At 37.6% G+C, this 23,106-nt stretch overlaps 1 protein-coding gene across 8 annotated transcripts in view; it reads left to right on the top strand.

Annotated features, from left to right (window-relative positions):
• The window catches only part of chchd6a (coiled-coil-helix-coiled-coil-helix domain containing 6a), a 63,462-nt gene extending 41,159 nt beyond the window's left edge, over positions 1 to 22,303 (top strand). For 6 of the 8 annotated variants that reach the window (XM_067527259.1, XM_067527264.1, XM_067527260.1 and 3 more), the window contains 2 exons: positions 3,320 to 3,455; positions 21,654 to 22,303. In XM_067527259.1, the coding sequence (XP_067383360.1) occupies positions 3,320 to 3,455; positions 21,654 to 21,709 (192 nt within the window). In that variant the 3' untranslated portion in view covers positions 21,710 to 22,303. Of the gene's footprint in view, positions 1 to 3,303; positions 3,456 to 21,653 lie in introns of those variants that run through there. The other 2 variants (XR_010916377.1, XM_067527266.1) reach the window with 2 other exon arrangements.
• The last annotated feature ends 803 nt before the right edge of the window (positions 22,304 to 23,106 follow it).

The following is a 23,106-nucleotide window of genomic DNA, read 5'->3' on the forward strand; positions in this document are numbered from 1 at the left end:
AATACATAGAGAGCCAATAACCTTTGCTTGTTTGGCTCCCACTGTCTTTGACGAAAACGTGACTTTACCATTGCAATGTTAAAAGTATCTGCTAGAATGATGCAGGTAGTCAGCTATTTATCTGAGTTTTGTGCATCACTTATACTCGTATTACTTAAAATGTTGTTGACATTCAAATTCAAAACTATGAAGTGTGCTACACTTCATACATGTGATAAAACATGGAGGATACAGTAGTTTTAAGTGTAAGGCCACTACATGATATGATCCAAAACGTGTGAAAATGTCACAGGTTTGACTGAATCTGGACTAAAGTCCTCGATTTAGTATAGGATTCTCTTTGTTTTTCCTTTTGGGCAAGATGTTAATAAGATTTTCTAATTACTAGCCTGAAACACAACACAGATACCAATACTTTGTACTTGACAGTATAGAAATAAAATGGTGCATAGGACAAACAATGCCGCATGAGTATAGCCAAAGCCATTAAGTAAAACACAAAAAACATCACTGTAACTCAGTGAGACGCATGGTCTAAGGGCGATAAAAGCATCTTCCTTATCAGTCTCGTAGCTTTGCCAGAGGCTTTTGTAGTTGGTGGTGTGTTTTGTGTCTTTTCCTTTTTCCAATTTCTGCCCTTTCATTTCTTTTCCCGCCTTTGTCTCAGTAAGCCGGTCTGCGTGGTCCAGAAGTCTGAGGCCTGTGTGTTTCACCCGCCTCCGCTTTCGCTGCCGGAGATTAAAAATAATGGGCAGCACCATTAATTAAGCAACTAATCTTACTGTTTATATTTTGTCATATTTACCACTCACAGATGCGTAGAGAACTCCCCTAAAATGACTGCTCCTACACACATTAAAATGCCTTTGTAGCACACTTGCACATTAACAACAACCCCGTACATGGCTCGACGGGCTGTCACGGATGCTGCTATAGCTCATTACAGCCAAAAATGCAAGGCCTCTCCTGCTCCCTCTCTCTATTTTTATTTATTTATTTTCGTAAGCGGTTCAGTTAATATTGTTGATTTAAGAACTCACCTTCAATTTGGTGTAGCATGTGGACAGAGCTTTAGCTTTTGCTGCCGCTGAACCAATTTTCTGCTTCAAGCGCCTTTAATAAACCACGCTGCGCTATCAGGAGACTTTGGCTTCCCTGATGAAGGCCATTTATTTCAAATTAAAGGAGAGTTCCTTATCTTGCGTTCCCTCAAATGGAGAGAGAGATACAGATGGTGCGCTTTGGTGTCGACCTTACTATGTTGTTAATGCGCTGAGAGAAATGAGCAAGCACGGGAGAAGTAGGAAAGAAAACTGAGTTGGAAAGAAGACAAAGACTAAAAGTATAAGACAAATTAAACGGGCACGATGAATTTGAGGTGGTGTAGTGGAGAACAGAGTAATCTGATAGACCATCATCTTTTCTTGTGGAAAAACTCCAGTACATGCTTCATTCCTTCCCCTTAATCTTTTTATCTTTCCTACATGTATTTGTTGTTCCGTCTCTTTGTTCATTTTCCTCTTTAACATCTATCACTCACGCTCGGATAATCTCGGTCTTTGTCTCCATCATCCGTATTTTTGCCAGTGATAAAGTGTGTGGGGTTGTCTGAATATGCTGTAATTGAAACACTGGGGTCAGCGCTTCTCCGTAAATCAAAGCTAGAAAGAGCCTTTAATTTGGCTTTCAATTAAATTTGGTGTTAAATTCTCCCCATAGCGAAAGCACGTAAGCTGGGGCGCCATGTGGTGGAGATTGACGTGTCAGCATGTTGAGAGGCGTGTGTGTAAGTGGGTGTGTACATTTGTGCGTGTGCCTTTCTATACCTGCGTGGGCGTACATAACTTGCTTGTCTCTGCTTCAGTCAGTCAGAATCCATTACAACGAAGCACCCAGGAAGCAAATCTGTCATAGTTAACAATCACACAGACAGGCAAAGACCAATTATAAAACAGCCCACATATCAAATTAAGCATGGCTAATTCAATCTCTCAAAGCACACTTTTCTGCTGCATTTGATCAGAATGATCCTACCCACTCAATTAAATGTGATTTTGCACTAATTGCACGATTTGCAATGAAGCACGCACTACTGTATGACCACCATAAGTTGTTAAACAGTTGGCAGTGGGTGTTTCTGTTAATTGTTTTTCATCTTTGACTTGCCTTGCAGTATTTAGTCAGACTTGTGAATTTTTTTCTTGTACTTTTTTTCATTCTATTTTTTTTTTTTTTTTTATACCTTTTAGTAGTTGCTATTTTTATTTGCGTGATACTGTGGTGCTATTATATCTGGGTGATTCTCGTGTAGAAAAGTGAAAAATGCGCTTTCTGGAATTTGATTTAATGGTTCATTAGGACTATGCAATACAAATCATACCTGTATTTACCAAAATTTGATGTTAGAACGGGTCAAGAAAATGAATATAGGAATAATCAACACACTGTGGATAGGGTTCATTTTTTGGCATTGTATATAAAGCCAGTCATTAGTGTTAAATGTGGTTGATTTATGTAGAAGGAAATGTACATGATTAGTTAGTTTCACTGTAATAAAACCTAAAGAAGCTTTTGTCTCATTAGTCCTGTGCACTTCCATACTATGTGTGGCTTTCCTGCCGATGCCCAATTTAGTACAAAAACCTCATTCATTTATTCACACACAGAGTTCTGCACCAATATTACAGACGGACTCTCTTCAATAAATCCAGTTAGCGATTCCAAACTCAGTCTCTTTGAAGGGAAGTACTCAAAGTCTCTATATTGCCATAAAGCTATGTATATTTTTCAGCACAGAACAGAGGAGAAATCACTACACAGGATCTTCTGAGATTGGTAATACTAGATGCATTAAACGTTTGTGTCTTTTTATTTATGAAATCTCTTTCTAGTAATCTTACGTTCACAAATTGACTCTTATTTTTCTTCTTGGCCCAGCTTTACCTACTGTGCATAAGAAGTGTTTTTTTCTTTTTTTCCTTTTTCATCCAGGGAGCTGATGTGCCTATTAACTTCAGGAAGCTAACGTTGTTGTCGTTTTAGGGTTTGGTTATTTATTTTCTAAAACCAACTTAAATTCCCAGCAAATGAAGCCATATTGGGATACGTAACTTCTGGAGTGTGTTTCAGAATCAGTGTTTTTGAGGTATCTGGTCAAATGTCAGATATTGATGCTCAGTCGGCATTATTTTATTTCAGATTATTTTTCAGTAAGCCCAAAATTTACACTGTCAGTGAGAAAGAGGGCACCAAATGTCACTATTTTCTTTCCTCTGTTCTTGATTCAATCTTTATGTATTTCAGTGTTTGTCTTTTGTAGGTCTCACAATACAGACCCAGTGTGTTCCAGCCTGCAGGCTCAGATTTTATCCTGCTACAGGGAGAACAGAGACCAGACCCTAAAGTGTTCAGACCTTGCCAAAGAATACATGCGGTGCATCAATGCTGCAAAGAAGGTAAGAGTTCCTTTTATTTTTATCTAGATTTTAAAATGTCTGAGAAGATCCAAAGTTTGGTGTAAAAAAAACTTTGATCCTACCTTAGACATGAAGATCTCTTTCTCAGAGTATGCCAGTACCCCATTTTTGCCAAAAATTACAAAGGATTTAAATAGTAATTGTAATATAATTTTTTACTTCACATATTTCCTCAAAGAAATGATTTGAAGAAGTTTGGGACATAAAAATCTAGGCTGCAAGGTGGCTTTTGAAGTTCTCCATGGAGAGATTGTTATTTTTAAAGCCGCGCTATCTGATGTAAAAGAAAGAAATTCATTTTTTCCTCATGTCTCAGTATTATTCTGGGTGGGTTAGGGAAAAAACAAATCTGATTGATAGAAATATGAGCAGTGTTGCTTCAGGTTTTTACACAGTGAAAAGTCTTGTTATTAAAAGAAGCATTCACAGTGATTGTCTGATGTAAAAGTGCGTAATCCAAGTTCTCCAGTGCTACCGAACTTGGTAAACTTGTTTTTCTACCAACCCTGAAAATAAAACCTTTTGAAAGGCAACTACAGTTTGAGTTGCTATTAAATAACTCTTCCTTTACAGTTCACCTTTTCACTCTAGTCCTTTTGGTTCTAATTTTGGGTAGTTGGCAGACACACAATAATTTTAGCAGGGTTTGTCATGTCAAAACAGGCAGTAAAAGTAAAGCCATCCATTTTCCCTGACATTAATTTCATTTTTAAAATATATTTTCCGGTTATAAAAAACTTAATCATATCATATTATTAAAGTATGTGATAGCACATACTGAATGTAGCATTCATGTTGTTTTGACATACATTATCATTGCACCTCACAGTAGGCATCAGGCCCTGCTGAGAGAAGTCTGCGGGTGACACAATTACCTAGCTTTAATCTACCATACCTTTTAAACTGTGCTACCGTACTTTAAAACTGTTTTTAATTCATACCTTCAATTCATACCTTTGTTTGAGGTCATTTAATTTTTAAATTTTTTTTTTTTTTTTTTGTCCTTTCGACTTATCCCGTGAGTTCAGGGTCGCCACAGCGGATCATTGTCCGCATGTTAATTTGGCACAGTTTTTACGCCGGATGCCCTTTCTGACGGATCCGGACTAGCTGTTAGGGGTTCAGTGTCTTGCTCAGAAACACTTCGACATATAGCCGGGACCAGGGATCGAACCACTGACTCTGTGGTTCGTGGACGACTGCCTTTACCAGCTGAGCCCCATATAAATCCAATACTATTAATCCCATTTTAAAATCCTCATAAAAACCGGCCAAGCTACTTTCTACTATCAAGCACCACACCATACATTTCTGTTGAAAGCACCATGAGTCAGCAATACACTGATCTATCTTCCTCCTAGTCATTCATCTTTCTTCCAGGCCACAGCCAGTCTCCTGGACTGCCTGCATTGTCTGCCATGTTCTTAGAGCAGCAACCTCTTAGAGCAAACATTAATGTGCTGGGCTCCTTGTGCTGAGCTACATCGCTGAAATTCTGACAAATCGTTGATGGATCTTGATTGTGAAAAAAATCATGCTTTAAGTAAATAACACAAATGATATTTGATACGATTATGTCCTTGGACATTCATGTTTTTATACAATATTTTACACATTTCAAAACAATTCTTGCCGACCTAATGAATTCCCTTTGTTTAACTCAAAAGCAGTAGGATTGATTTACTTAGTATCAGTGCCCAGCTCATAAAGTGGCTATGGCATTGTTCAGACTGACATCTGATTTATGAATACTACTGGTTTTCTTGTTCGTTATCATAAACTGCGCTTATAGAAGCTTTATTTTTGTCATTAACCACATGTTGCAGTCACATGTTACAATTAAATGCTTTACTTGCATTTAACCCACAACACTGGTGGAAGCAGAGGGCGCTCACAAAGGGGCACCTGGGGAGCTAGGCCGCCCCTTGTAGACTCTCATTCATACACATCCTCGCACAAATACTTTGCAGGTGAAAACGATTGTGTCTTAACCAAAGACGATTTGACATACGGAGCTTGGGATCGGACCACGAACCCTGCAATTAATTGGCGACCTGCTCAAAGTTCTGAGTCGCAGCCACTAGCACTAGTAGCTAAAAAATACCTCCACATGACGTCACTTGAAAGCAACCTGTCATCTTGTTGCTCACACTATGGAGTTTGTAGTCACAGTCAACCTGCTTTCCACAGCTCTTCCAGATCATCTGAATTCCTAACGATGCAAAACTCCTCTGGGTGATGTCATCTGGAGGAGTTTTTCAGCTAGATATATTTTAATAGAGGGAAGTTTAAAAGCATTAATGTACATTTACACCCTAAACTAAAGCCAAAGAGAGCAAGTTGAAAATTAGTAAAGTCGCCCTTTGATGAACTGCAGAGTACAATGTCCATAAGCCTTGATTTTTCTTTTCTTACATTTTTTTCTACTTTGATCACAAAGAAGATCGAGCCTAGCCTTGGTACTTTACTTTTTAACATTTCAGGTTCCTCAGTTGGATTTGCTGCTGTATAATTCAAAAGCAAAGACAAGTGCCTCAAGTATGTGGAACACTGCAGCAGTTTTAAGTTACAAATTCACACATATAGATAGAGAGAAAAGTGAGAGGAGGAGGGGAAGTTGGAGGACAGGATACTAGAAGCTTGTACTTCCAAGGTTTGTACAGTAGAGGTATTTGAAAGTGTAGCTGCTCATCATGCACCCAAGCAACGTATTATACTGCCTCATGCCGCTCTCTGCTCTCATCTCCTGTGTTGCTCAGGGGCACTGAGGCTTCCCCTGGCATACAGTAATACGGGATGTGATAATCAGTTCAATGCAACTTGATTCCTCTGCTCATGTACTATAGTAATGTGTGCATGGCTGTCTGTACATGTGCACTCAGTAGCATCTAAATCTTTGTATGTGCCTTTTCTTACAGCATGTACACTCACATGTGAACGTCTGTTTTTGTTCTTATATTTATACATGTATGAAAACTCTGTGTCTTCACAAATGTTGGTGTAGCGATCTGTGCGCGTTTGAAAGTTCCTTTCTCATATTAGCTAGTGTGAGATAACGAGGAGTGAAGTGAGACTCTTTGAAGACTGTGTTTAAAAGAGCACAGCAGATCATACATAATATGTGCATGTGTGTGTGTGTGCGCATCAGTGCATGAACAGCTTTATACATTGCAGTCTGCTTTAACCTACACATCAAGGTCTTTTCTCATGATTGGCCCCCAAGGCATCTCCCTGACTTTCACCCCATCAATTTGAAAGTTTACAAAGTTCTTCCTCCATTTTGTGTCTTTAAAAGCTGTCACAGTTAGTTTGCTTATAACTGATAACTTTTTTTTTCCTGTGCTGCAGAAGCTGTGTAGGCTGTGAACTTAGCAAATGTGTTAGATGGATACTGTTTTTGAAAGAAAGGGTTTTTTGTTTTGGTCCATCATGTTTATTTTTGCACACACATATAATATAAATTTATGTGATAATGATAAAAACAATGCTTCAATAATATCGTATCTACATCTATGGTAGAATTAGTTTCATATGAATAGAATTGCCACAATTGGTGGAGCATGGATGTAATTTAAGTGGACAAATGTAGTTGTCTACATGTGCAGCTCTGAAACTTCTTGAGGTAGTAAGAATGGAAATAGGTATCAGTGTAACTGATATACACCTGTTATATTAAAAGTTATAAAAAACAAGGTCTGTGTTTTAAACGAGTGAAAGTTGACCAAACTGGGACTCACTTTACTTCTGTTCTTGCTGGGGGTTTTTTCCCCAGTCTTATAGAACCTACTGATGTGTTTTGATCAGTGCCACAGCAGGTCAGTAGACAGATTTGCATGTTGTAGACATCTTCCAGCTGGGTTACACTACCATCTTTATGCGTGCATGTGTGTGTTTGATAGCCAATCAGGGGAGGATCCCAAAGAGCCTGCAGAGACAGAGCAGACAACCTCTAGTCATTATTCTCTGTGAGGCTCAGCCTGACATGGGCACTGTTACATGGAACACATACACTCAATGGGATTCCCTATCATTTATCTGCACTCTCTAATGGGAATACACACACACACACTGTCTGTACCCCTAGTGGGATTCTCAAGTCATTTAGCACCAATCTCAGAGCGAGCCCAGCTGAGATGCTGATCAAAGTCAGAGTCTCGCCTCCGTATGAAGAGAGGAGAGAAAGACAGACTACAAAATAAGACAGTGTAAAAGAGATACAAAAGAGATTTGGCAAATCTGAGCAGAAAAGAATGTGGAAAAAGTAGTGAAAAAAACTCCAAATGTAAAGGCGAGTGAATGGTTTATGGGAAGGAAAAACAGAAAAGAGCACTTTGGAAATAAGAGAAAGATGAGTGGTGCTTGGTACTGCACCGTGTCTGATCAGTTGTGGAGCCATGGCAAGGTTGGGATCTGGCCGGCTTCAAGTTGAGAACACAGAAAATTTAAATGCGGTTATTTTCCCCTTCAGCAAGGCCAACTACTGATGTGCACACATACACTCACACGAGCCTATATATCTAGAGACTTACTGAGGAGTACAGACATTGCAGGCTTTAGGTCTAATACCAAGGGAGTTTCTCCTAAAGTTAAAAGCAGCCTGTCAGGCTGCAGAGAGAAACAGACCCAAATACAGAGAGGGAAGCAAAACCTGTAGCAAAAAAGTTTAGAGTGCTGAGGGGCAGCAGTGTGATTGAGAGAGATTTGGAAATACTTCTGCTTTTATGAACCTGGGCGTTTTTTGACACATGTAGACAGTCTTTCTATTCCCTCTTTTTCCTTGTCAAGCCATCATTGTTTTCAAGTCTATCTTAAAACAATACTCACACACACACACACACACACATATATATATATATATATATATATATATATATATATATATATATATATATATATATATATATATATATATATATATATATATATATATATATATTTATGCAGCAATATTGGTTGCTGTATAACTTCAAAACTGGCCATAAACTATAAGGAATTTAGGGCATCTGCAGTCCTTTTTGTAAGATAAAATAAAATATGGGACTTTAACAGTCTCACATAGCCAAAAGATTGTTATTTTCCAAAGAAACAGCCTTTCGTACAATAGATTTGTCTTTGCGCTTCTCCAGAGGAATAACTCCTTGCTATGACATGTAGTTTTATTACCCCCCTGAACAGTGAAATAATCTTTGAAAGAGAAAACTATAAACTTACTGAGAAATTACCTAACAGCAATGAGGAGGGTGTTTTCTGTTTATGAAAGATACAGCATGGAAATTTGCAGCTTTTAGCTGTTAGCAAGGTCTGAATAACATAATAATGAATATCAAAAGAAAAGGAGAGTGAAATGCCAAACTGTGCACAGCTCAGCTCTGTGTAGAGCTCGTGTGTTAGCGATCCTTTGGATTATTACTAAATGACAGCCGTGGCGAGTTACAGTAAGGAGTAGGAGGACTTGCTGATGAGATGTCAGCCTTGTCACTTATCATACTCCAAGACATTCTCCAGAATTACCCGGTGCATTAAGATTGACTATCCTTCTCCTGCAGGTGGGGTGTTCATTTACACTCTAAATTTTAATTTGAATTCCCTTTTCTGATTTGTAGCTGATAATTGAGGTTGTTAGACTTGCTAAAAACCTACAGGTAAGTGAAATAGTGGGTAGGAGTTTTAAATGATGATAAAATTGCTGAATTATTAAGTACATTGTTAAGAGATTGTTGAGATTCAGGGCAAAAGAATTTTAAAATTAATCCCTAACATTTAAAATCTACCTAACTGTATTTTTTATTCTTTATTATTCAACTTTATTCAAGGAGGAGATTTCATCTTATTTATTATATCTGTACAGTACAATGCAACCAAATCAGATACAGTATGCCTGTAATGAATCCTTTGTGAAGCTTGTAATGGTCGGAATCTTTTGCCATTGTGTCAGAGACGTGTAGATTGAAGTTATTGTTGAATTTTATTTTATTTTATTTTTTGATTATTCATTTTTGCATTTATATTGAGAGGTGCTAAAAGTGTTGCGAATCAAAATGGCCTTGCTTCATTGCGCAGGAGCCTGTGTGTTGTTTCTGAGGCGTGCTTGGCGTACAAGTATGATTCCCTGTGGATAGCACACCAGACGATAAGGGGAAAGAGAAAATAGTTTCATCAACTTTTGATAAGTCCATTCTCAAAGAAAAACCCTATTGACAATACTGATATACTGATAATAAATCTGTATCTATTGCTGATCTGAACACAGGGTGACTTTCGCAAAGCCAGTGAATCACAGTTGTATAAAATCTAATATTGATTTCTTTTTTCTTTTACCTTCAGTTTTATTCTTGATTGAACAGGAGTCATGCTGGTACAAAGATCACAGCAGCGCAGCTACTCTGCTGGCAGATAACAATACAGAAAAACAAACCGAAGAAAAATAGAAAAAAAATGACTAAGTATTTCAGGACAAAGTATTTCATTGAAGAACAAAAACACGGCATGGATATACACTGATCAACAGTCTGTTAGTGAAAGGTGCTAGAAAAACCAAATACATAAACTAAGAAATAAAAGGGAATAAGAGGTTGAGAGCATTAAATAATGGTAAATAACTACAGTGAAAGAAGAAGCCGTTGGGTCTAAACAAAAAGCACAGATTAAATGCTAAGAGGCAAATAAGAATTTTAAAGGAAGAAAAGAATGGACCAGGCATTCTCTCAAGAGAAAAAATGGGAAAACATTACGAAAAACTACAAATAAAACGTTGGTGAAAACTGATGACTGTAGACACTGTAGACAAACTGTAGACATATTACAATAAAATAAACTAACAGAGAAAATATGGAAGTATGAGTAGTAAGCATGACGCTAAAGTTGGGCGGTTAAGGTGGCAAATGGGGGGTCAGAGGAGATTGGGAAAGGAGCATTTGTGACTGAGAAAAGTAAAGAAGAAAGTTGGACAGACGAGAGCAAGAAGAGAAGGGGGGAGAGGGGGGGCAGCGTTGGCATCAGGTAAGATGGGAGAAAATAGTCTGAGAAAAAGGTGAGTATTGGAAGGTGAAAGCGAGAATAGAAAGATGAGCGGCTACCGTTCGGAGCAAAGTGCTTATAGAAGAAGGATTAGAGCTGGACAGAGGATGAAAAAAAGGGTTCAGTGAAGAAGAAATAGTGGGCCCCTCAGCAGTCAACACTAATGAAGAAGAATGAGGGACCTCAGCTACTCACTGGACCTGCTACTGACCACACACACATGCAGAATGCTCAACACTCATGTTCATTTAGGCATGTTCTCCTCAAGTTATGACACAAAACTTATGAAGCGAACAACTATTCAGACTCCACATTCACCTCATTGCTATGCGTGAATAAATATGAAGTCTCCTCTAGCTTTCTTTAGACTAGGTCTAATTAAGAACCTGACTTCCTCTCTGTTTTATATGCATTTTGCAAAACATTCAGTGTGTTAGATTAAAAACTCCGACATGGGAGTTTTACTCCAACTTCTGTATCAGTTTGGTTGCTTTAATTGGGGCTAGGCTTGCAGTGTTTTTTTGGGGTTTTTTTGTTGTTGTTTTTTTTTGTCCTCCTTCAAAATGCGGAACTTTTGTACAAAATTGATGCACCGTGTACTTTTTATCCTTTGACACTCTATTTATTACTCTGGACACTGTGAGTTCTGCCCAGTAGAGAAACCAGAAATATGACCTGCAACTAAATAAATAACTTAAATTCTTTTGAAGTGGTTTTCCGCATTTTTGCAAAAGGTGCTAAATTGATTTTAAAAAGGCAACAATTATTTGGAACCCTTTTTTTCAAATTCTTGTTTTTCTTCTGCTCTCAGTTGAAGGTCTGTTTGTGCCTCATTAGAAGTGACTGCCCACAGACAAGGGGAAAAAAGCCTTAAGGAACGTTTTCTTTCTTTTCCAGCTCAGGGTTTGGAACAAAAGTTGATAAACACCAGAACACAGTGTTACACGATAATGCACAGGGCAATGATGCGCGCGTGTGTCTCTCTCTCTCTCTCTCTCTCTCTCTCTCTCTCTCTCTCTCTCTCTCTCTCTGTCTCTCTCTCTCTCTCTCTTTATATATATATATATATATATATATATATTCTAGTATGTGCTTGGTGTAAATAACCATGTTGCAAATACATGGTTGCATCAGATATACAGTGCATTTAAAAAAATGTATTTATACCCCCATCACATATTTAAATTTTTCTGTTTCTGTTTTCACTTTGTCATTATGGGGTACTAAGTGTACATTAATGAGGGAAAACAAGAATTTCTACGATTGTAGTACCAGGCAGCAATATAAAAAAATTTAAAAAAGTGAAGTAGGCTCTGAATACAATCCCAAAATTGTATTCAATCCCATTTCTACAAAATCCCAGAAATGGGATTGTATTCAAGGATGGGTATTCACTGGGATGATTTGTAAAACATAAGTAAAAACAGAATGCAATGATTTGCAAAATTTAGCAACCATATTTTATTCACAATAGAACAGAAACAACATGTCAGATTTGGAGACTGAGACATTTTTCAATTTCATGGAAAATATTAGCTAATTTTGAATTTGATGGCAGCAACACATCCCAAAAAAGTTGGTGCGGGGTGATGTTTACCATTGTGTAGCATCCCGTCTTCTTTTAATAACTGTCTGTAAACGTCTGGGACGTAAGGAGACCAGTTGCTAGAGTTCACGAGAGGAATTTTGTCCCTCACTTGTCTGATGCAGGAATCCAACTGCTCAACAGTCCTGGGCCTTTGTTGCCGGATTTTTCATTGTATGATTTGCCAAAATGTTGTTATGAAGGATGCAGTTTTAGACAGTGATTTCTGGAAGTGTTCCTGAGCCCATGCAGTGATGTCCAGTAGCTAATCATGCCTGTTTTCAATGCAGTGCCGCCTGAGGCACACACATCCGCTTTTGACCTTTGGCCTTGTCCCTTGAGCACAGGGATTCCTCCTGATTCTCAAAATCTTTTGATGATATCATATAATGTAGATAGTGGGATTTTTAGATGCAGATTAGTGAACCTCTGCCCATATTTACGTTTGAGATATTCCTCCTCTCTGAAATGCTCCTTTTCTATCCAGTCATGTTACTGACCTGTTGCCAATTAACCTAATTAGTTGTCAAAAGCTCCACCATTTGTTTTTGATTTGCAGCAATTACTTTTCTAGCCTTTTGTTGCACCTGTTCTAACTTTTTTGAGATGTGTTGCAGCCATTAAATCAAAATGAACTAACATTTTCCATTAAATGATAAACTGTCTCAGTTTCAACATCTGATATGTAGTTTATGTTCTATTGTGAATAAAATATGGGTCAATGAGATTTGCAAGTCATTACATTCTGTTTTTATTTAGGTTTTACACATCATCCCAACTTTTTTGAATTTCTAAAGGCACCGTAAAACAGCATGTGCAGCTGACAATGTGTTTACTTCAGATTAATTTCAATGCATGTTACCTAATTCTGAAGTAGCCAAAAGTTTCATCTCTTTTTTTTTCATCTGTTTTTTTTTTTCGCTATATGCATGAATGCAAAATGCTCCCAGACATAACTTCCAAGAAGATTTAGAGTCATGATTACCTATTCCATCACCTCCACCGAGTGTCAACAAAGAAAACACCCACTTAACTGATAGGGAGGGTTGGGAGGGTTACTTTATAATTGCATTCTGATATAATTAGTAATTACCCGTTAAATTATTTAGTAACCTAACCACTTATCAGAATATTAAATTAATGTAACTTGATTACTTTCCATTACTCTTGGATTACCACAATACTAAATGTGCCAATAAAATCAAGAAAAAATTGATCTCAATAAAATGGCCACAACCTGTATTCTGTAAGACAACAAGAAAATGTAACCTAAGAAAAGATTTATTTTCCTGGAAAAAGAATCCATTGGGTTTTTGTTTATCATGCTGTTTCAGTATTTCAATGACATCATTTTGACGTTTCATGTGGAACCGTTTTCTTTCCTAATTGAATATCATGAATTTCTCTCTCTCCTTTCACTCACTGAAAAATGCAGCGTGTTCATTAAAGTTGCTATGGTCTAGCAATTGAATGTGGCGTGGATGGAGGTCAGGAGCTGTGGACTCCCTCCAGGAATTTGCGATGGTGCAACGGCAACAATATCAATATATCGATCAGTCCAAACAATGTTTTGAGACACATCGCAGGACTCACAACTAGCTAATTACACTGAGATATTTTAATTGACATGTTTTATAATTTTATTTATTAATATTAAGATGTCATGTTTCTTCTGGTTTAAATGTATTGGTAGTTTAAATTGTAATATCATTTGTATCAGTAGTATGAAGTCATTTTTCCCTGTGACTTTTAAAGGGAAGTACAGTACAGCGCATAGATTTAGGTTTCATTACACAGTACTATTAGGGAGGTGTCGCAAATTCATCTGACCAAAGTCATTATCTATATATTCTCTGAGACTATAAGGACAAAAGTCCTGAGACACACTACCGTAATACTATGAATGCATAGTTCTTTAGGTTCTCTAAGATGCTTTGAACAACCTAGTAGCCGAGTAGCGTTAAAACCTGTGAAATGTATTACTTATTTATTTTTTTAATGCAAAGGCTGCCAACACTTGATATTGATTTGATTAGAAAACATCCCAAGTCCAGCTAAATATGATTATTCAAAACTACAAATGATAGTTTGTGGGATCCTTACTTGGCATCTTTTTTTTTTTCTGTCACCCTTTGCACAGTACTATAAAGGATTCATATATTGCACCACTCCACAAGCCGACGACTTCACTATATTTGCTATGATTTGACAGCCGTACTGTTTGTGCAGTCCATGTTTATTCACCACTTTGTAGCTTTAGGTTACATTTATGATGTATGATGTTTTTGGGGCCACACATTTGCACAAGCATACCAAAAAATAGGCAACAGTGCGGCCCTGGGTGCTCTACATTTAGAGAGTATGTGCCTCATTGCATTTTGGCTGGATGACCCTTGAGTGTGTTTTTGTGTATCTGTGTGAAGAGTCCGGTGCTGGAGCCATGGGTTTTTGACACGGTGAAAAGCAGCCAAATCTGATACCATGAATAGAGTTCAGGGCAGCTATTAATGTTAAAAAACACACACACACACCGGATTATTTATTTAACTTGAACCCTGATACCTGTTCCTCTCAAGGTGTAGCACACACAGCCATAAGAAGATGACTTATTTGAACTTTGGTAAAGTTCAGTGAGAGCAGGTGGAAGTATTGATTTTACAAATGTATGCATACATAGAGCATTTTTTGCATAGTACATGAGCATACCTTCAGTCTCACACACACACACACCCATGGTTTGTAGTCACGTTTTTGTCAGTTGGTTTATCTGAATGTTCGTCAGTTTGTTTTTGCTTTAGACTCTATTTTTTATCTATCTTTAATGAATCTTCCTTCATCTGTCAATTTAGTTTTTCTGCCTCGGCTTTCTTTAAAGCAGCACCTTTCATCTGGCTTCGTCTGTCTGTAACTTTTTTTCATTCTGTCTCTACTCAACTCTCTTTGTCTCTCTTGTTTTATTCCACCTCACCTCTTATCTGTTTCTCTTTTTCTAAACCCTCTTTATGTTCCCCCGTCGCTCTCTTCATTTCTGTCTCCTTGCCACGAAGTTGACTTATTGATTTCATTTTCATACCGTTGGCAGTTGTTCCCTCCGTCATAAACCATAAGCGTTGCCTCCTTTCAAGCTGGCATTGATCATTGCACAGCCGATCACAACCAATCACCACTGAGCATCATTATCTGCTCTTGCGCTTTCTCTTTTGTTGTTTGTCTTGTATTGTGGTTCTGTGGGTTACACCTTTTTTAATTTAGCATTTCACTACTCCAGTGAAATAACAGCCCCATACATTTAGCTATTCAGGTAGTGAATTTGGTGTCTCTTTTCTCTTTTCTCCCTCAGACTCTAAACAGTTCTGAAAAATTGCCCATTTAGATTGAAAGCATAGCCTTTCAAAACAACCACATTATAAAAGTTTTGTAAGAAATCAGAACCGTACTCTTCTTGAAGCACAAAAAGTGTTTTACCATTCAGCCCATTGTAGAAAATATTTCAGGCAGGCTCACATAGTATTTTAGAACCTCATTCATTCTAACAAGGATGTGTCTCGGTCTAGGATTACAATCTTGAACTAGGATTGCTTTTAGCTGTGAGGGTTGGTGAAGACAAATTCATACAGAATGTGAAGAATTTGGAAATAATTTGATTTTTCCAAAGTATTTTTTTAAGGTGTCCGGATTGGCCACTTATTGTAAATGTGAGGAGAAATATGGAAACTTAACCACATATATAACCACATATTTTACATAGAATACAGTGAATGGTGAGTGTTGCAGTTCCAATTCACCATTGATTTTTTTTGGAATATATGATTTTACAATTTTTAACTGACACATTTCAGTTTTTAACTTTAGTGCGTATTTAAAATTGCACGTTTCGCATGAAATTAAGTCTTATATTCCAGAAATTAGTCATGCATAACTGTAATACTTAACATTCACTTTATTCTATGTCAATACAAAATATGGATTTAAACAGGCTTTAAGTTTCCATATTGTTCCTCACATTTAACGTCAGTGCTGGATCATGATTAAGCATAATTTGGCAGCTGATGAGCCCAAAATAAAATCAAGGTTAATACTGCAATATGGAAATTACTCTAAACCTAATGCAGCAATGCTTGTCAACTTGTGTAACGCTGCTGTGGGTGAACTTTTTTTTTTTTTTTTAACTGCATGGCTGCTGTTCTGCCTAGAATCTTCCTTTTTTCAGATGAAGACTATGCATACTTCTAATTGCTCTTTAGGGCATTTTCACAGCAGGTAGGTGTTTAGTCCAAATTATTGTAACTGTGGTTTGTGAGTACCAAGACCCTTCACAGGAAATGATCTCGGTCCGATGTGTATTTCATCAGACTTTTCCTTACTGTCTAATATACAGCACTTATTCATTACAAAGTGTGAAGCACGTTTCTCAAGATGTTGTATATTGCCTGGATAATTACCAAACCTGTGCCAAATGCCAATTGTGGTGTTGTTCCATGGTAGGATAGTATTTTTCACTAATAAAAAAATTCCCTGATATGCAACAGAATTTTCCAGTTTTTCCTTTCATTTTGTTGCCCCAGATTTATATTCCATATGACCAGACAAATGTGTTTTGGGGAAAACAAAATGGTCTTTTGATTCAAACCCGATCAGACTACAGATTTAGCCGCTGCTTTGTTGCACATGGAACTTTTTGCTTCCTGGTTCTTTGAGTGGTGCAACACTCGCTCAGTTTTTCTACTTCTCCTGTTCCTATCGGTTCCCTCTCTCCCTCCACCTTCTGGAATTGCCATCTCCTCTTTTTGTGTCGAGTCGAACCGCACAGAAAGCCAAATCTACAACATTTGTTTTCTCTTTAATCTGCCTCATGGCCATCAGTGGCCCTCAGACTCCTCAAATCTTTCAAAATAGGGGGGAGTCAGGGGCATTCAGCCATGGAGAGAGGGGGTCAAGTTGAGGGGACTCAGAACAGCCTCCTGAGTGATGCATTTTGACCAGTCTTCTACCCCTCGCTTGCTGTCTTCTGACCTTTCTGAGCAGCACCATGCCTGTTGGCTTACGTCACCGGACCCCCTACTCACTCTTTCATTTTGCATTCTTCCGTGGGGGTCCTGATAATAATTCAGCACAGCCCTGTATTGTATTTCACTGAAAGCCACCTAGACTGCATAAGCAATTGACACACCTAGCTGTATTTTTCTTTTCTGTGCACATTTCACAGCAATATTCTGGTCAGCATTTTATCACCCCCTTTCTCGCGCGCTTGTAGGTTTTGTGGAACAAAGACCACCAGCTGGGATAAGAGAGCACAACAGCAGGGCTTTTAGGTGGGTTTTTCACTGGCTTTTGTTGCCTCAAAGCAGCCACAACATTATCGGAACAGTCCACTTTGTACCAGCCTCTATTTTGTGTCCCATTGTCCCTCAATCCATCTGTCTTTCTGCCTCCTCTTTCTCTTTATGAGTTGAAGCTTGCCTCTCTTTTGTGATTGCTCTCCAATTCACACACAGTACAACCGAAAAGATCGATTTTTTTTTTCTTCCCTGGCCTTTTTGTAAATAAATAAATGCCATTGTGTTATTGTTTGCTCCCAGAGCTGTGTTGACAGATTCACTTTAATGTGAAACTTTGAAAATTGCTTTTTTTTTTTTTTTATAGTTGTGCTGCAATTATTTACAATTTTTGACTCTCATATTACCAAAGGCAACTAATTATTTTTCTTGTCCTAAAACAGTGACTTATGACCTTGTCATTTGTGAAGATTTCAATCCAGTTGACTCGTGTATACTTCTAACTGCACAAGCAAATAATTAAACTTTTACACTACGAATTGCCCCGTGATATCTAAAACTATAACAAAATTTATGTTATATCTGTTTCCTAACTTCCCCTGTTGCTATGTAGTACTAAAAAACCGAGGGCAACCACAAAACCAGCAATTTATTCACAATTAATCAAGAGGAAAGGAGATCAACTAATCTCTGTGACACATTGCATCTCAGTTTTAAAATATTGCATAGAGGCTTTTTTTTAACAATTAAGTTGTGTTATGTAAAAACCAAAAAGATTATATCCTCCAATTTTGAAATGGCAAAAATGTAAAAGAATTATTTTTTAGCAGCATAATAATTCATGTGCATTAAGCTAGTGCAAATTTTACTTAATCAGAAATTAACCACTTGACTATTTTTTGTTTACAAACTTTACCCTTACCCTAACACAATAATACAGTACATTTTCAGCTCAAAATACACACAGTATATTTTTGTTTCACATATATTATATAGAAGCGCATTATGTAGGTAGCCTGAAATGCACTTTTGTTAGCGAAGGCAATCTATGCTGTACATGTTTTCCTCCGCAGCCCTCTCCATCCCTCCGTCCTTCAGCAGTGGAGTGGTCAGGCCTATCAACCACAGAGCCTCAGCCTATCACCTGGGAGCCCCAATTGCCTGCCAGTCATCAGATAAAATGGATTTCCAATTGAGTCAAGGCTCCCAGGCTGGGTCAGGCAGAATGGAGAACAGGCAGGCTTCTGCTGCTCTTCTCCTGCTTTTCCTGGCTCTGTTGGTTATTTGTTTTTTCTTTTTCTATCTCCTGCTGTGTGCTGCCTCTTCTCCACTCCCCTCACACTGTCTCGCTGATGTTTTGGCCAGAGTTGCATGAAATAAAAATACTTAAATGCCTGTTTTTAAAGTACTGTCTCTAGTGCAAGAATTTTTCTTTTAACAGAATATTTCCATAGTGTGGTAGTGATACTTTAATTACGTAGAACATTTGAGTACTTTTTCCAGTGCCCACTAGTAACAGAAACACGTGGATGGCAAAAATATGTTTCTGTCCCAGTGTTTCCCTACATTGGTATGAGACCCCCCACCATGCTTGCACAACAGTCAAAAATATATAACTAGTAATGTTATGTTCATGACCAATCAGCTTCTTTTAATGTCTGACAGGTGAGTGAGTGAGTGAAGTAAGGCATAGCAAGAACAAATGTTTCAATCAGAGAAATCAAACTGTCTTTTCTGGTCATTACACAGCGGTTACGTTCACAAACAAACATGGAAGTCACACATCCAACCGTCCTGCAGGAAGGACTTTGTATCAATACAACTGAAGCACGTGCGACATGAAACTGGATGCATGTAATGTTTCTAATGCAGAGCAGTGATTAGGTCTGACAATATGATTTTGGGCTGTTAAACCAAGTCCAGTCATAAGTGGAAAAAAAATGATATTGATGGGATGTTTAAGTTTGAATCTGATATATTAGACCACGCATGGTAAGTTCCAGTTTGTTGGCCTCGTAACTTTAAAACGGCGTTTTATGTGCAAAGCCTCCATTATCCTCTTGCCACCAGGCCTGAAAAACAATTCTAGGGGGAAAAGTTTCCTTTCTTTAACCTTGAGAAGTGTGCTGTTTTTTGTTGTTTGAGACCAAGTCTCTATGCCAACAGATCTTTTAGCCCTCAGTGTCTAATTCCTTACTCGGAAGTTTTACTTGGCATATTTTTAATCTGCACTTTTATTTGATTGAGTAAATATGAATAAATGTTGTAATTTTAATAAGTTGAGTTTTACTGGTGTTTAACCCTCTAGAACATTTGTAGTGTTGTAAAAAATAAAATAATTAAGTGTTACATCTACTTGTAGGGGCAAAATATGGACTAGACGAGAAAGGAAGAAAGTTGTAGAATAAAAGAGAGAGAAGTAATTGACAGAAGAACAGAGCAGATGATAGAGTAGAAAAAATATGAGGAAGGAGGAGGAGAATGGCAGGTACAGAGAGGAAAGCAGAATGATGACATGAGCGGACAGAAGAGAAAAGCCATATTGATCACCCTGCAATGTGAGTCTCTCTGTGGTTTTAATGGTTTTAGTTTCACAGTTGGAGGGAACTCTGCAGTGCTTAGAACAGATAACATGCTCTCTCGTGACACACACACACACACACACACACACACACAGTCCTTACAATACCCCCACACACCCTCTGTCTCTACCAGCTGGCTTCAGGTCTGTGCAGCCATAGACTTCATTTGGTTTTGCCTATTGCGTTGTTGCACTTGACCTACTGGAGCTGTAGTGTACGACTTCAGCGAGAGTAGTGGTCATTTTCAGACCTCTCTCTTCTGTGATAATTCCAAGCCTCTGAAGCCGAGCAGGGCTATGTATAGTTGCTTTCTGACCAAGATTTAACAATTCAAAAGCTTTGGATTAATGATAGATTTAACTACAGATGTCACAGTAATGGAAATTGGGTGCTAGTACCAATACAACTGAAAATGTACTATTCTCTAAAGTGATAAAATTGGCATTGCGGTTATTAAAACAACATTATTGTACCAGAAAGATCAAAAGAATATTTTTTTTTTTTTTGTAGTGACAAGCTGCATTACCCAGTTGCGGTATCAATATGAAAATGTTATAAGCCTAATACTATAAAAAGACAGTTAAGAAATCTCAATTATCAGCTGTAGCTCAAAGAAAACCCCAGAGGCCGCTGCACAGCTGCACACACACCACTTTCTTCTGACTAGCTGACTGGTAGAGCCTGTAATCTACTAACCAATGTCTAACCCATCTTTTGGCTAAACACGTTAACGTAAACAATTTAGCCTTTGTGAACTTTGTATAGAGCATTGCTACACGTAACATGAACGGCTTGTGGTAGTTGATAGTATCATCACGTTACTATTCAGCGCTTGTCAGTGTCGGAAAAGTCCCATTGTCCAGTGCCTATGACTGCTACTACAGCACTTTAACTACATTCTGTTCCATAGAATTATGTTAAGGACTTGGTACCGAAGTAGCGGTTCTTGTGTCACCATTCAACCATAAATAAAACCAGTAGATCTAATGGGGAGATAAGGGAGATTCATGGCTGATGTATTGTGTATTTAAAGGACATAACGATTCACACGATTGGCTGTGTTTGATGTCAGCCAGTGACAGTGAAATACTGTATTGTCATTCTACCTCATTTCCTAAACTTTCCTGCTTTTAAAAACATCAGACTTTACATTAGTTAGGCAAAGTAATTGGCCACCAAATGGAGATTGTACTGGTCTGATGCCATTAACCATTACCCGCCTTATAAGTGGTCGGGCAATTAGAACTTCATTGCATTAGAGGGTTTTCTTTAATAGAATTTGTAAATCTATAATGCAGTAGGATTAAAAAAGTTGAAGGTTGAAAACTGAAAAATTAGTTAGTAGTTTATAGAAAACAACACAAACCTCTTAACTAAAATGCCAAACACAGTCTGCACCAAAAAACAGAGGAAACCACAAGTTGAGATGAACTAATTATCATGTTGTTGTCTGTCTCCTGTAGATGCAATATGAAAAAGCCTTTGGAGTAGTGATGAAGAGCTGAGTAACATCGGTCAACAGGTTCACTTCTGTCCATTAGTCAGATAATCCCTAGTATTATCAGGGTTGACCTTTAACTTGCGGTCATTTAAAGCTGGAAAAGCATGCACAAAACATGGACGGTTGCACCTAAGAGCATCTCAAAGGTCAGAGAGTGTGACAGGAGTACAAATGATTGATTTTTTTATTATTTTTTTTCCCCTCTCTTTCTTTTAGAACCTGCTGGTAAACCATGGATGAAGAGTGGGAGGAAAAGGGTAACAGTTACTTGACAAAGACTTACTTACTTTGGCACTAAGAGAAGCACTTGTCAGATTCATGTTTTGAATTATGAATGCGTTGATTTGCTGTTAGCATGCCTTGTTTTTAAAAATTCTTTTCATGCTATTTATCTGCAGTATCATTTTAAAATTGCTCTTGTATTCTGTACTGCTACATCATATAGGGCAGCTTTTGATAGAAAATGATTGTGTATTAGGTGGATGGTCTGAGTCAGCGCACTATTTAAGCGACTACCACTTAAAAGATCGGCAGTAAGCCTTTCGAGGATTTTAGCCGTGAAGATGCATTCAGGGTCAATCCTCCATCAGAGGAATTTGAATTTCAGTTTACATCCAAAATTCTGCCACTTCTTTACAGATGTAAAGCAAAAAAAAAAAAAAAAAAAGCATTTCAGGTTTAAACCAAGTCCGTCCTTGTTTTGCTATGTAGCTGAAAAAGAATTGATTGAGTTGTATTAATTTTAAGTTCTATGGTTTTCTATCATTTTAACAACACAGGTAAAAGCTTGAGTAATCCTGGCAATGGCTTTACTTCACCAGACCTGTAATGTATTGTATGATTTTAATAAACTATTCATATTCTAATCTTGTTCATGCCTTTCCTTCTGTACTGCTGAACAATTATATACAGTCGAGTTTAGAAAAACTTTGTTTTTCATTAACATTGTATTTAATGCACTTTTAGCTTGTACAAAAGTTCCTTTATCATCAGCAGTCTCAAAATGCTCAGAGTGTATGAGGAGAAAGTTATAGTAAAAGACAATGACACAAATTGGATCCCCTTTTAACAAATGTTTGCTCGTTTTGTTAATCCTCCGTTGGCCTTTGTAACCTGATGATGAAGAAACATTTAGACAACTGTAGCTGAATGTGCATTGATATAATATTGCTTTAAAACGATTGTTACTTTTACTGTTTTTTGCCATTTAAAAGTGAAGGGATGCAAAGTTTTGCCCTCAACTGTATGTAAATTCTTTCCTTTAAATCTTTATTGCACTGTAAAAGTTTATTTAACTTACCTGAGGCATTAATTGATTAAGAAGAAATGTCCATCAACCGACCAACCAAACTGAAATAAACTTTGCTAGTTAGTTGGGTATTTAGTGCATTTGCTTGTATCCACTTCAGCCAACTTTAAAGTCTTTTGTAAGTTTTGGTGTTGAAATGTTCTGTTTTTCATCTCACAGTTTACATGCAACTTGAAAATACACGTAACAGGTGGACATTTAGTTCCTGAACAGAATAAAATGGAACGAAGTGGAGAAATGGAAATATGATCTGAAATGTGTCATTAACTACTTTGACAAGAGGAAAACGGCATGATGCTCTTCTGACCAAAGTCTTTCAGGTAAACCAAAGTCTTGTGTCTTCTGAAATGATTAAAGGCA

This window comes from Channa argus, chromosome 13 (genome assembly GCF_033026475.1).
Source record: "Channa argus isolate prfri chromosome 13, Channa argus male v1.0, whole genome shotgun sequence".
NCBI classification, from domain to species: Eukaryota; Metazoa; Chordata; class Actinopteri; order Anabantiformes; family Channidae; genus Channa; species Channa argus.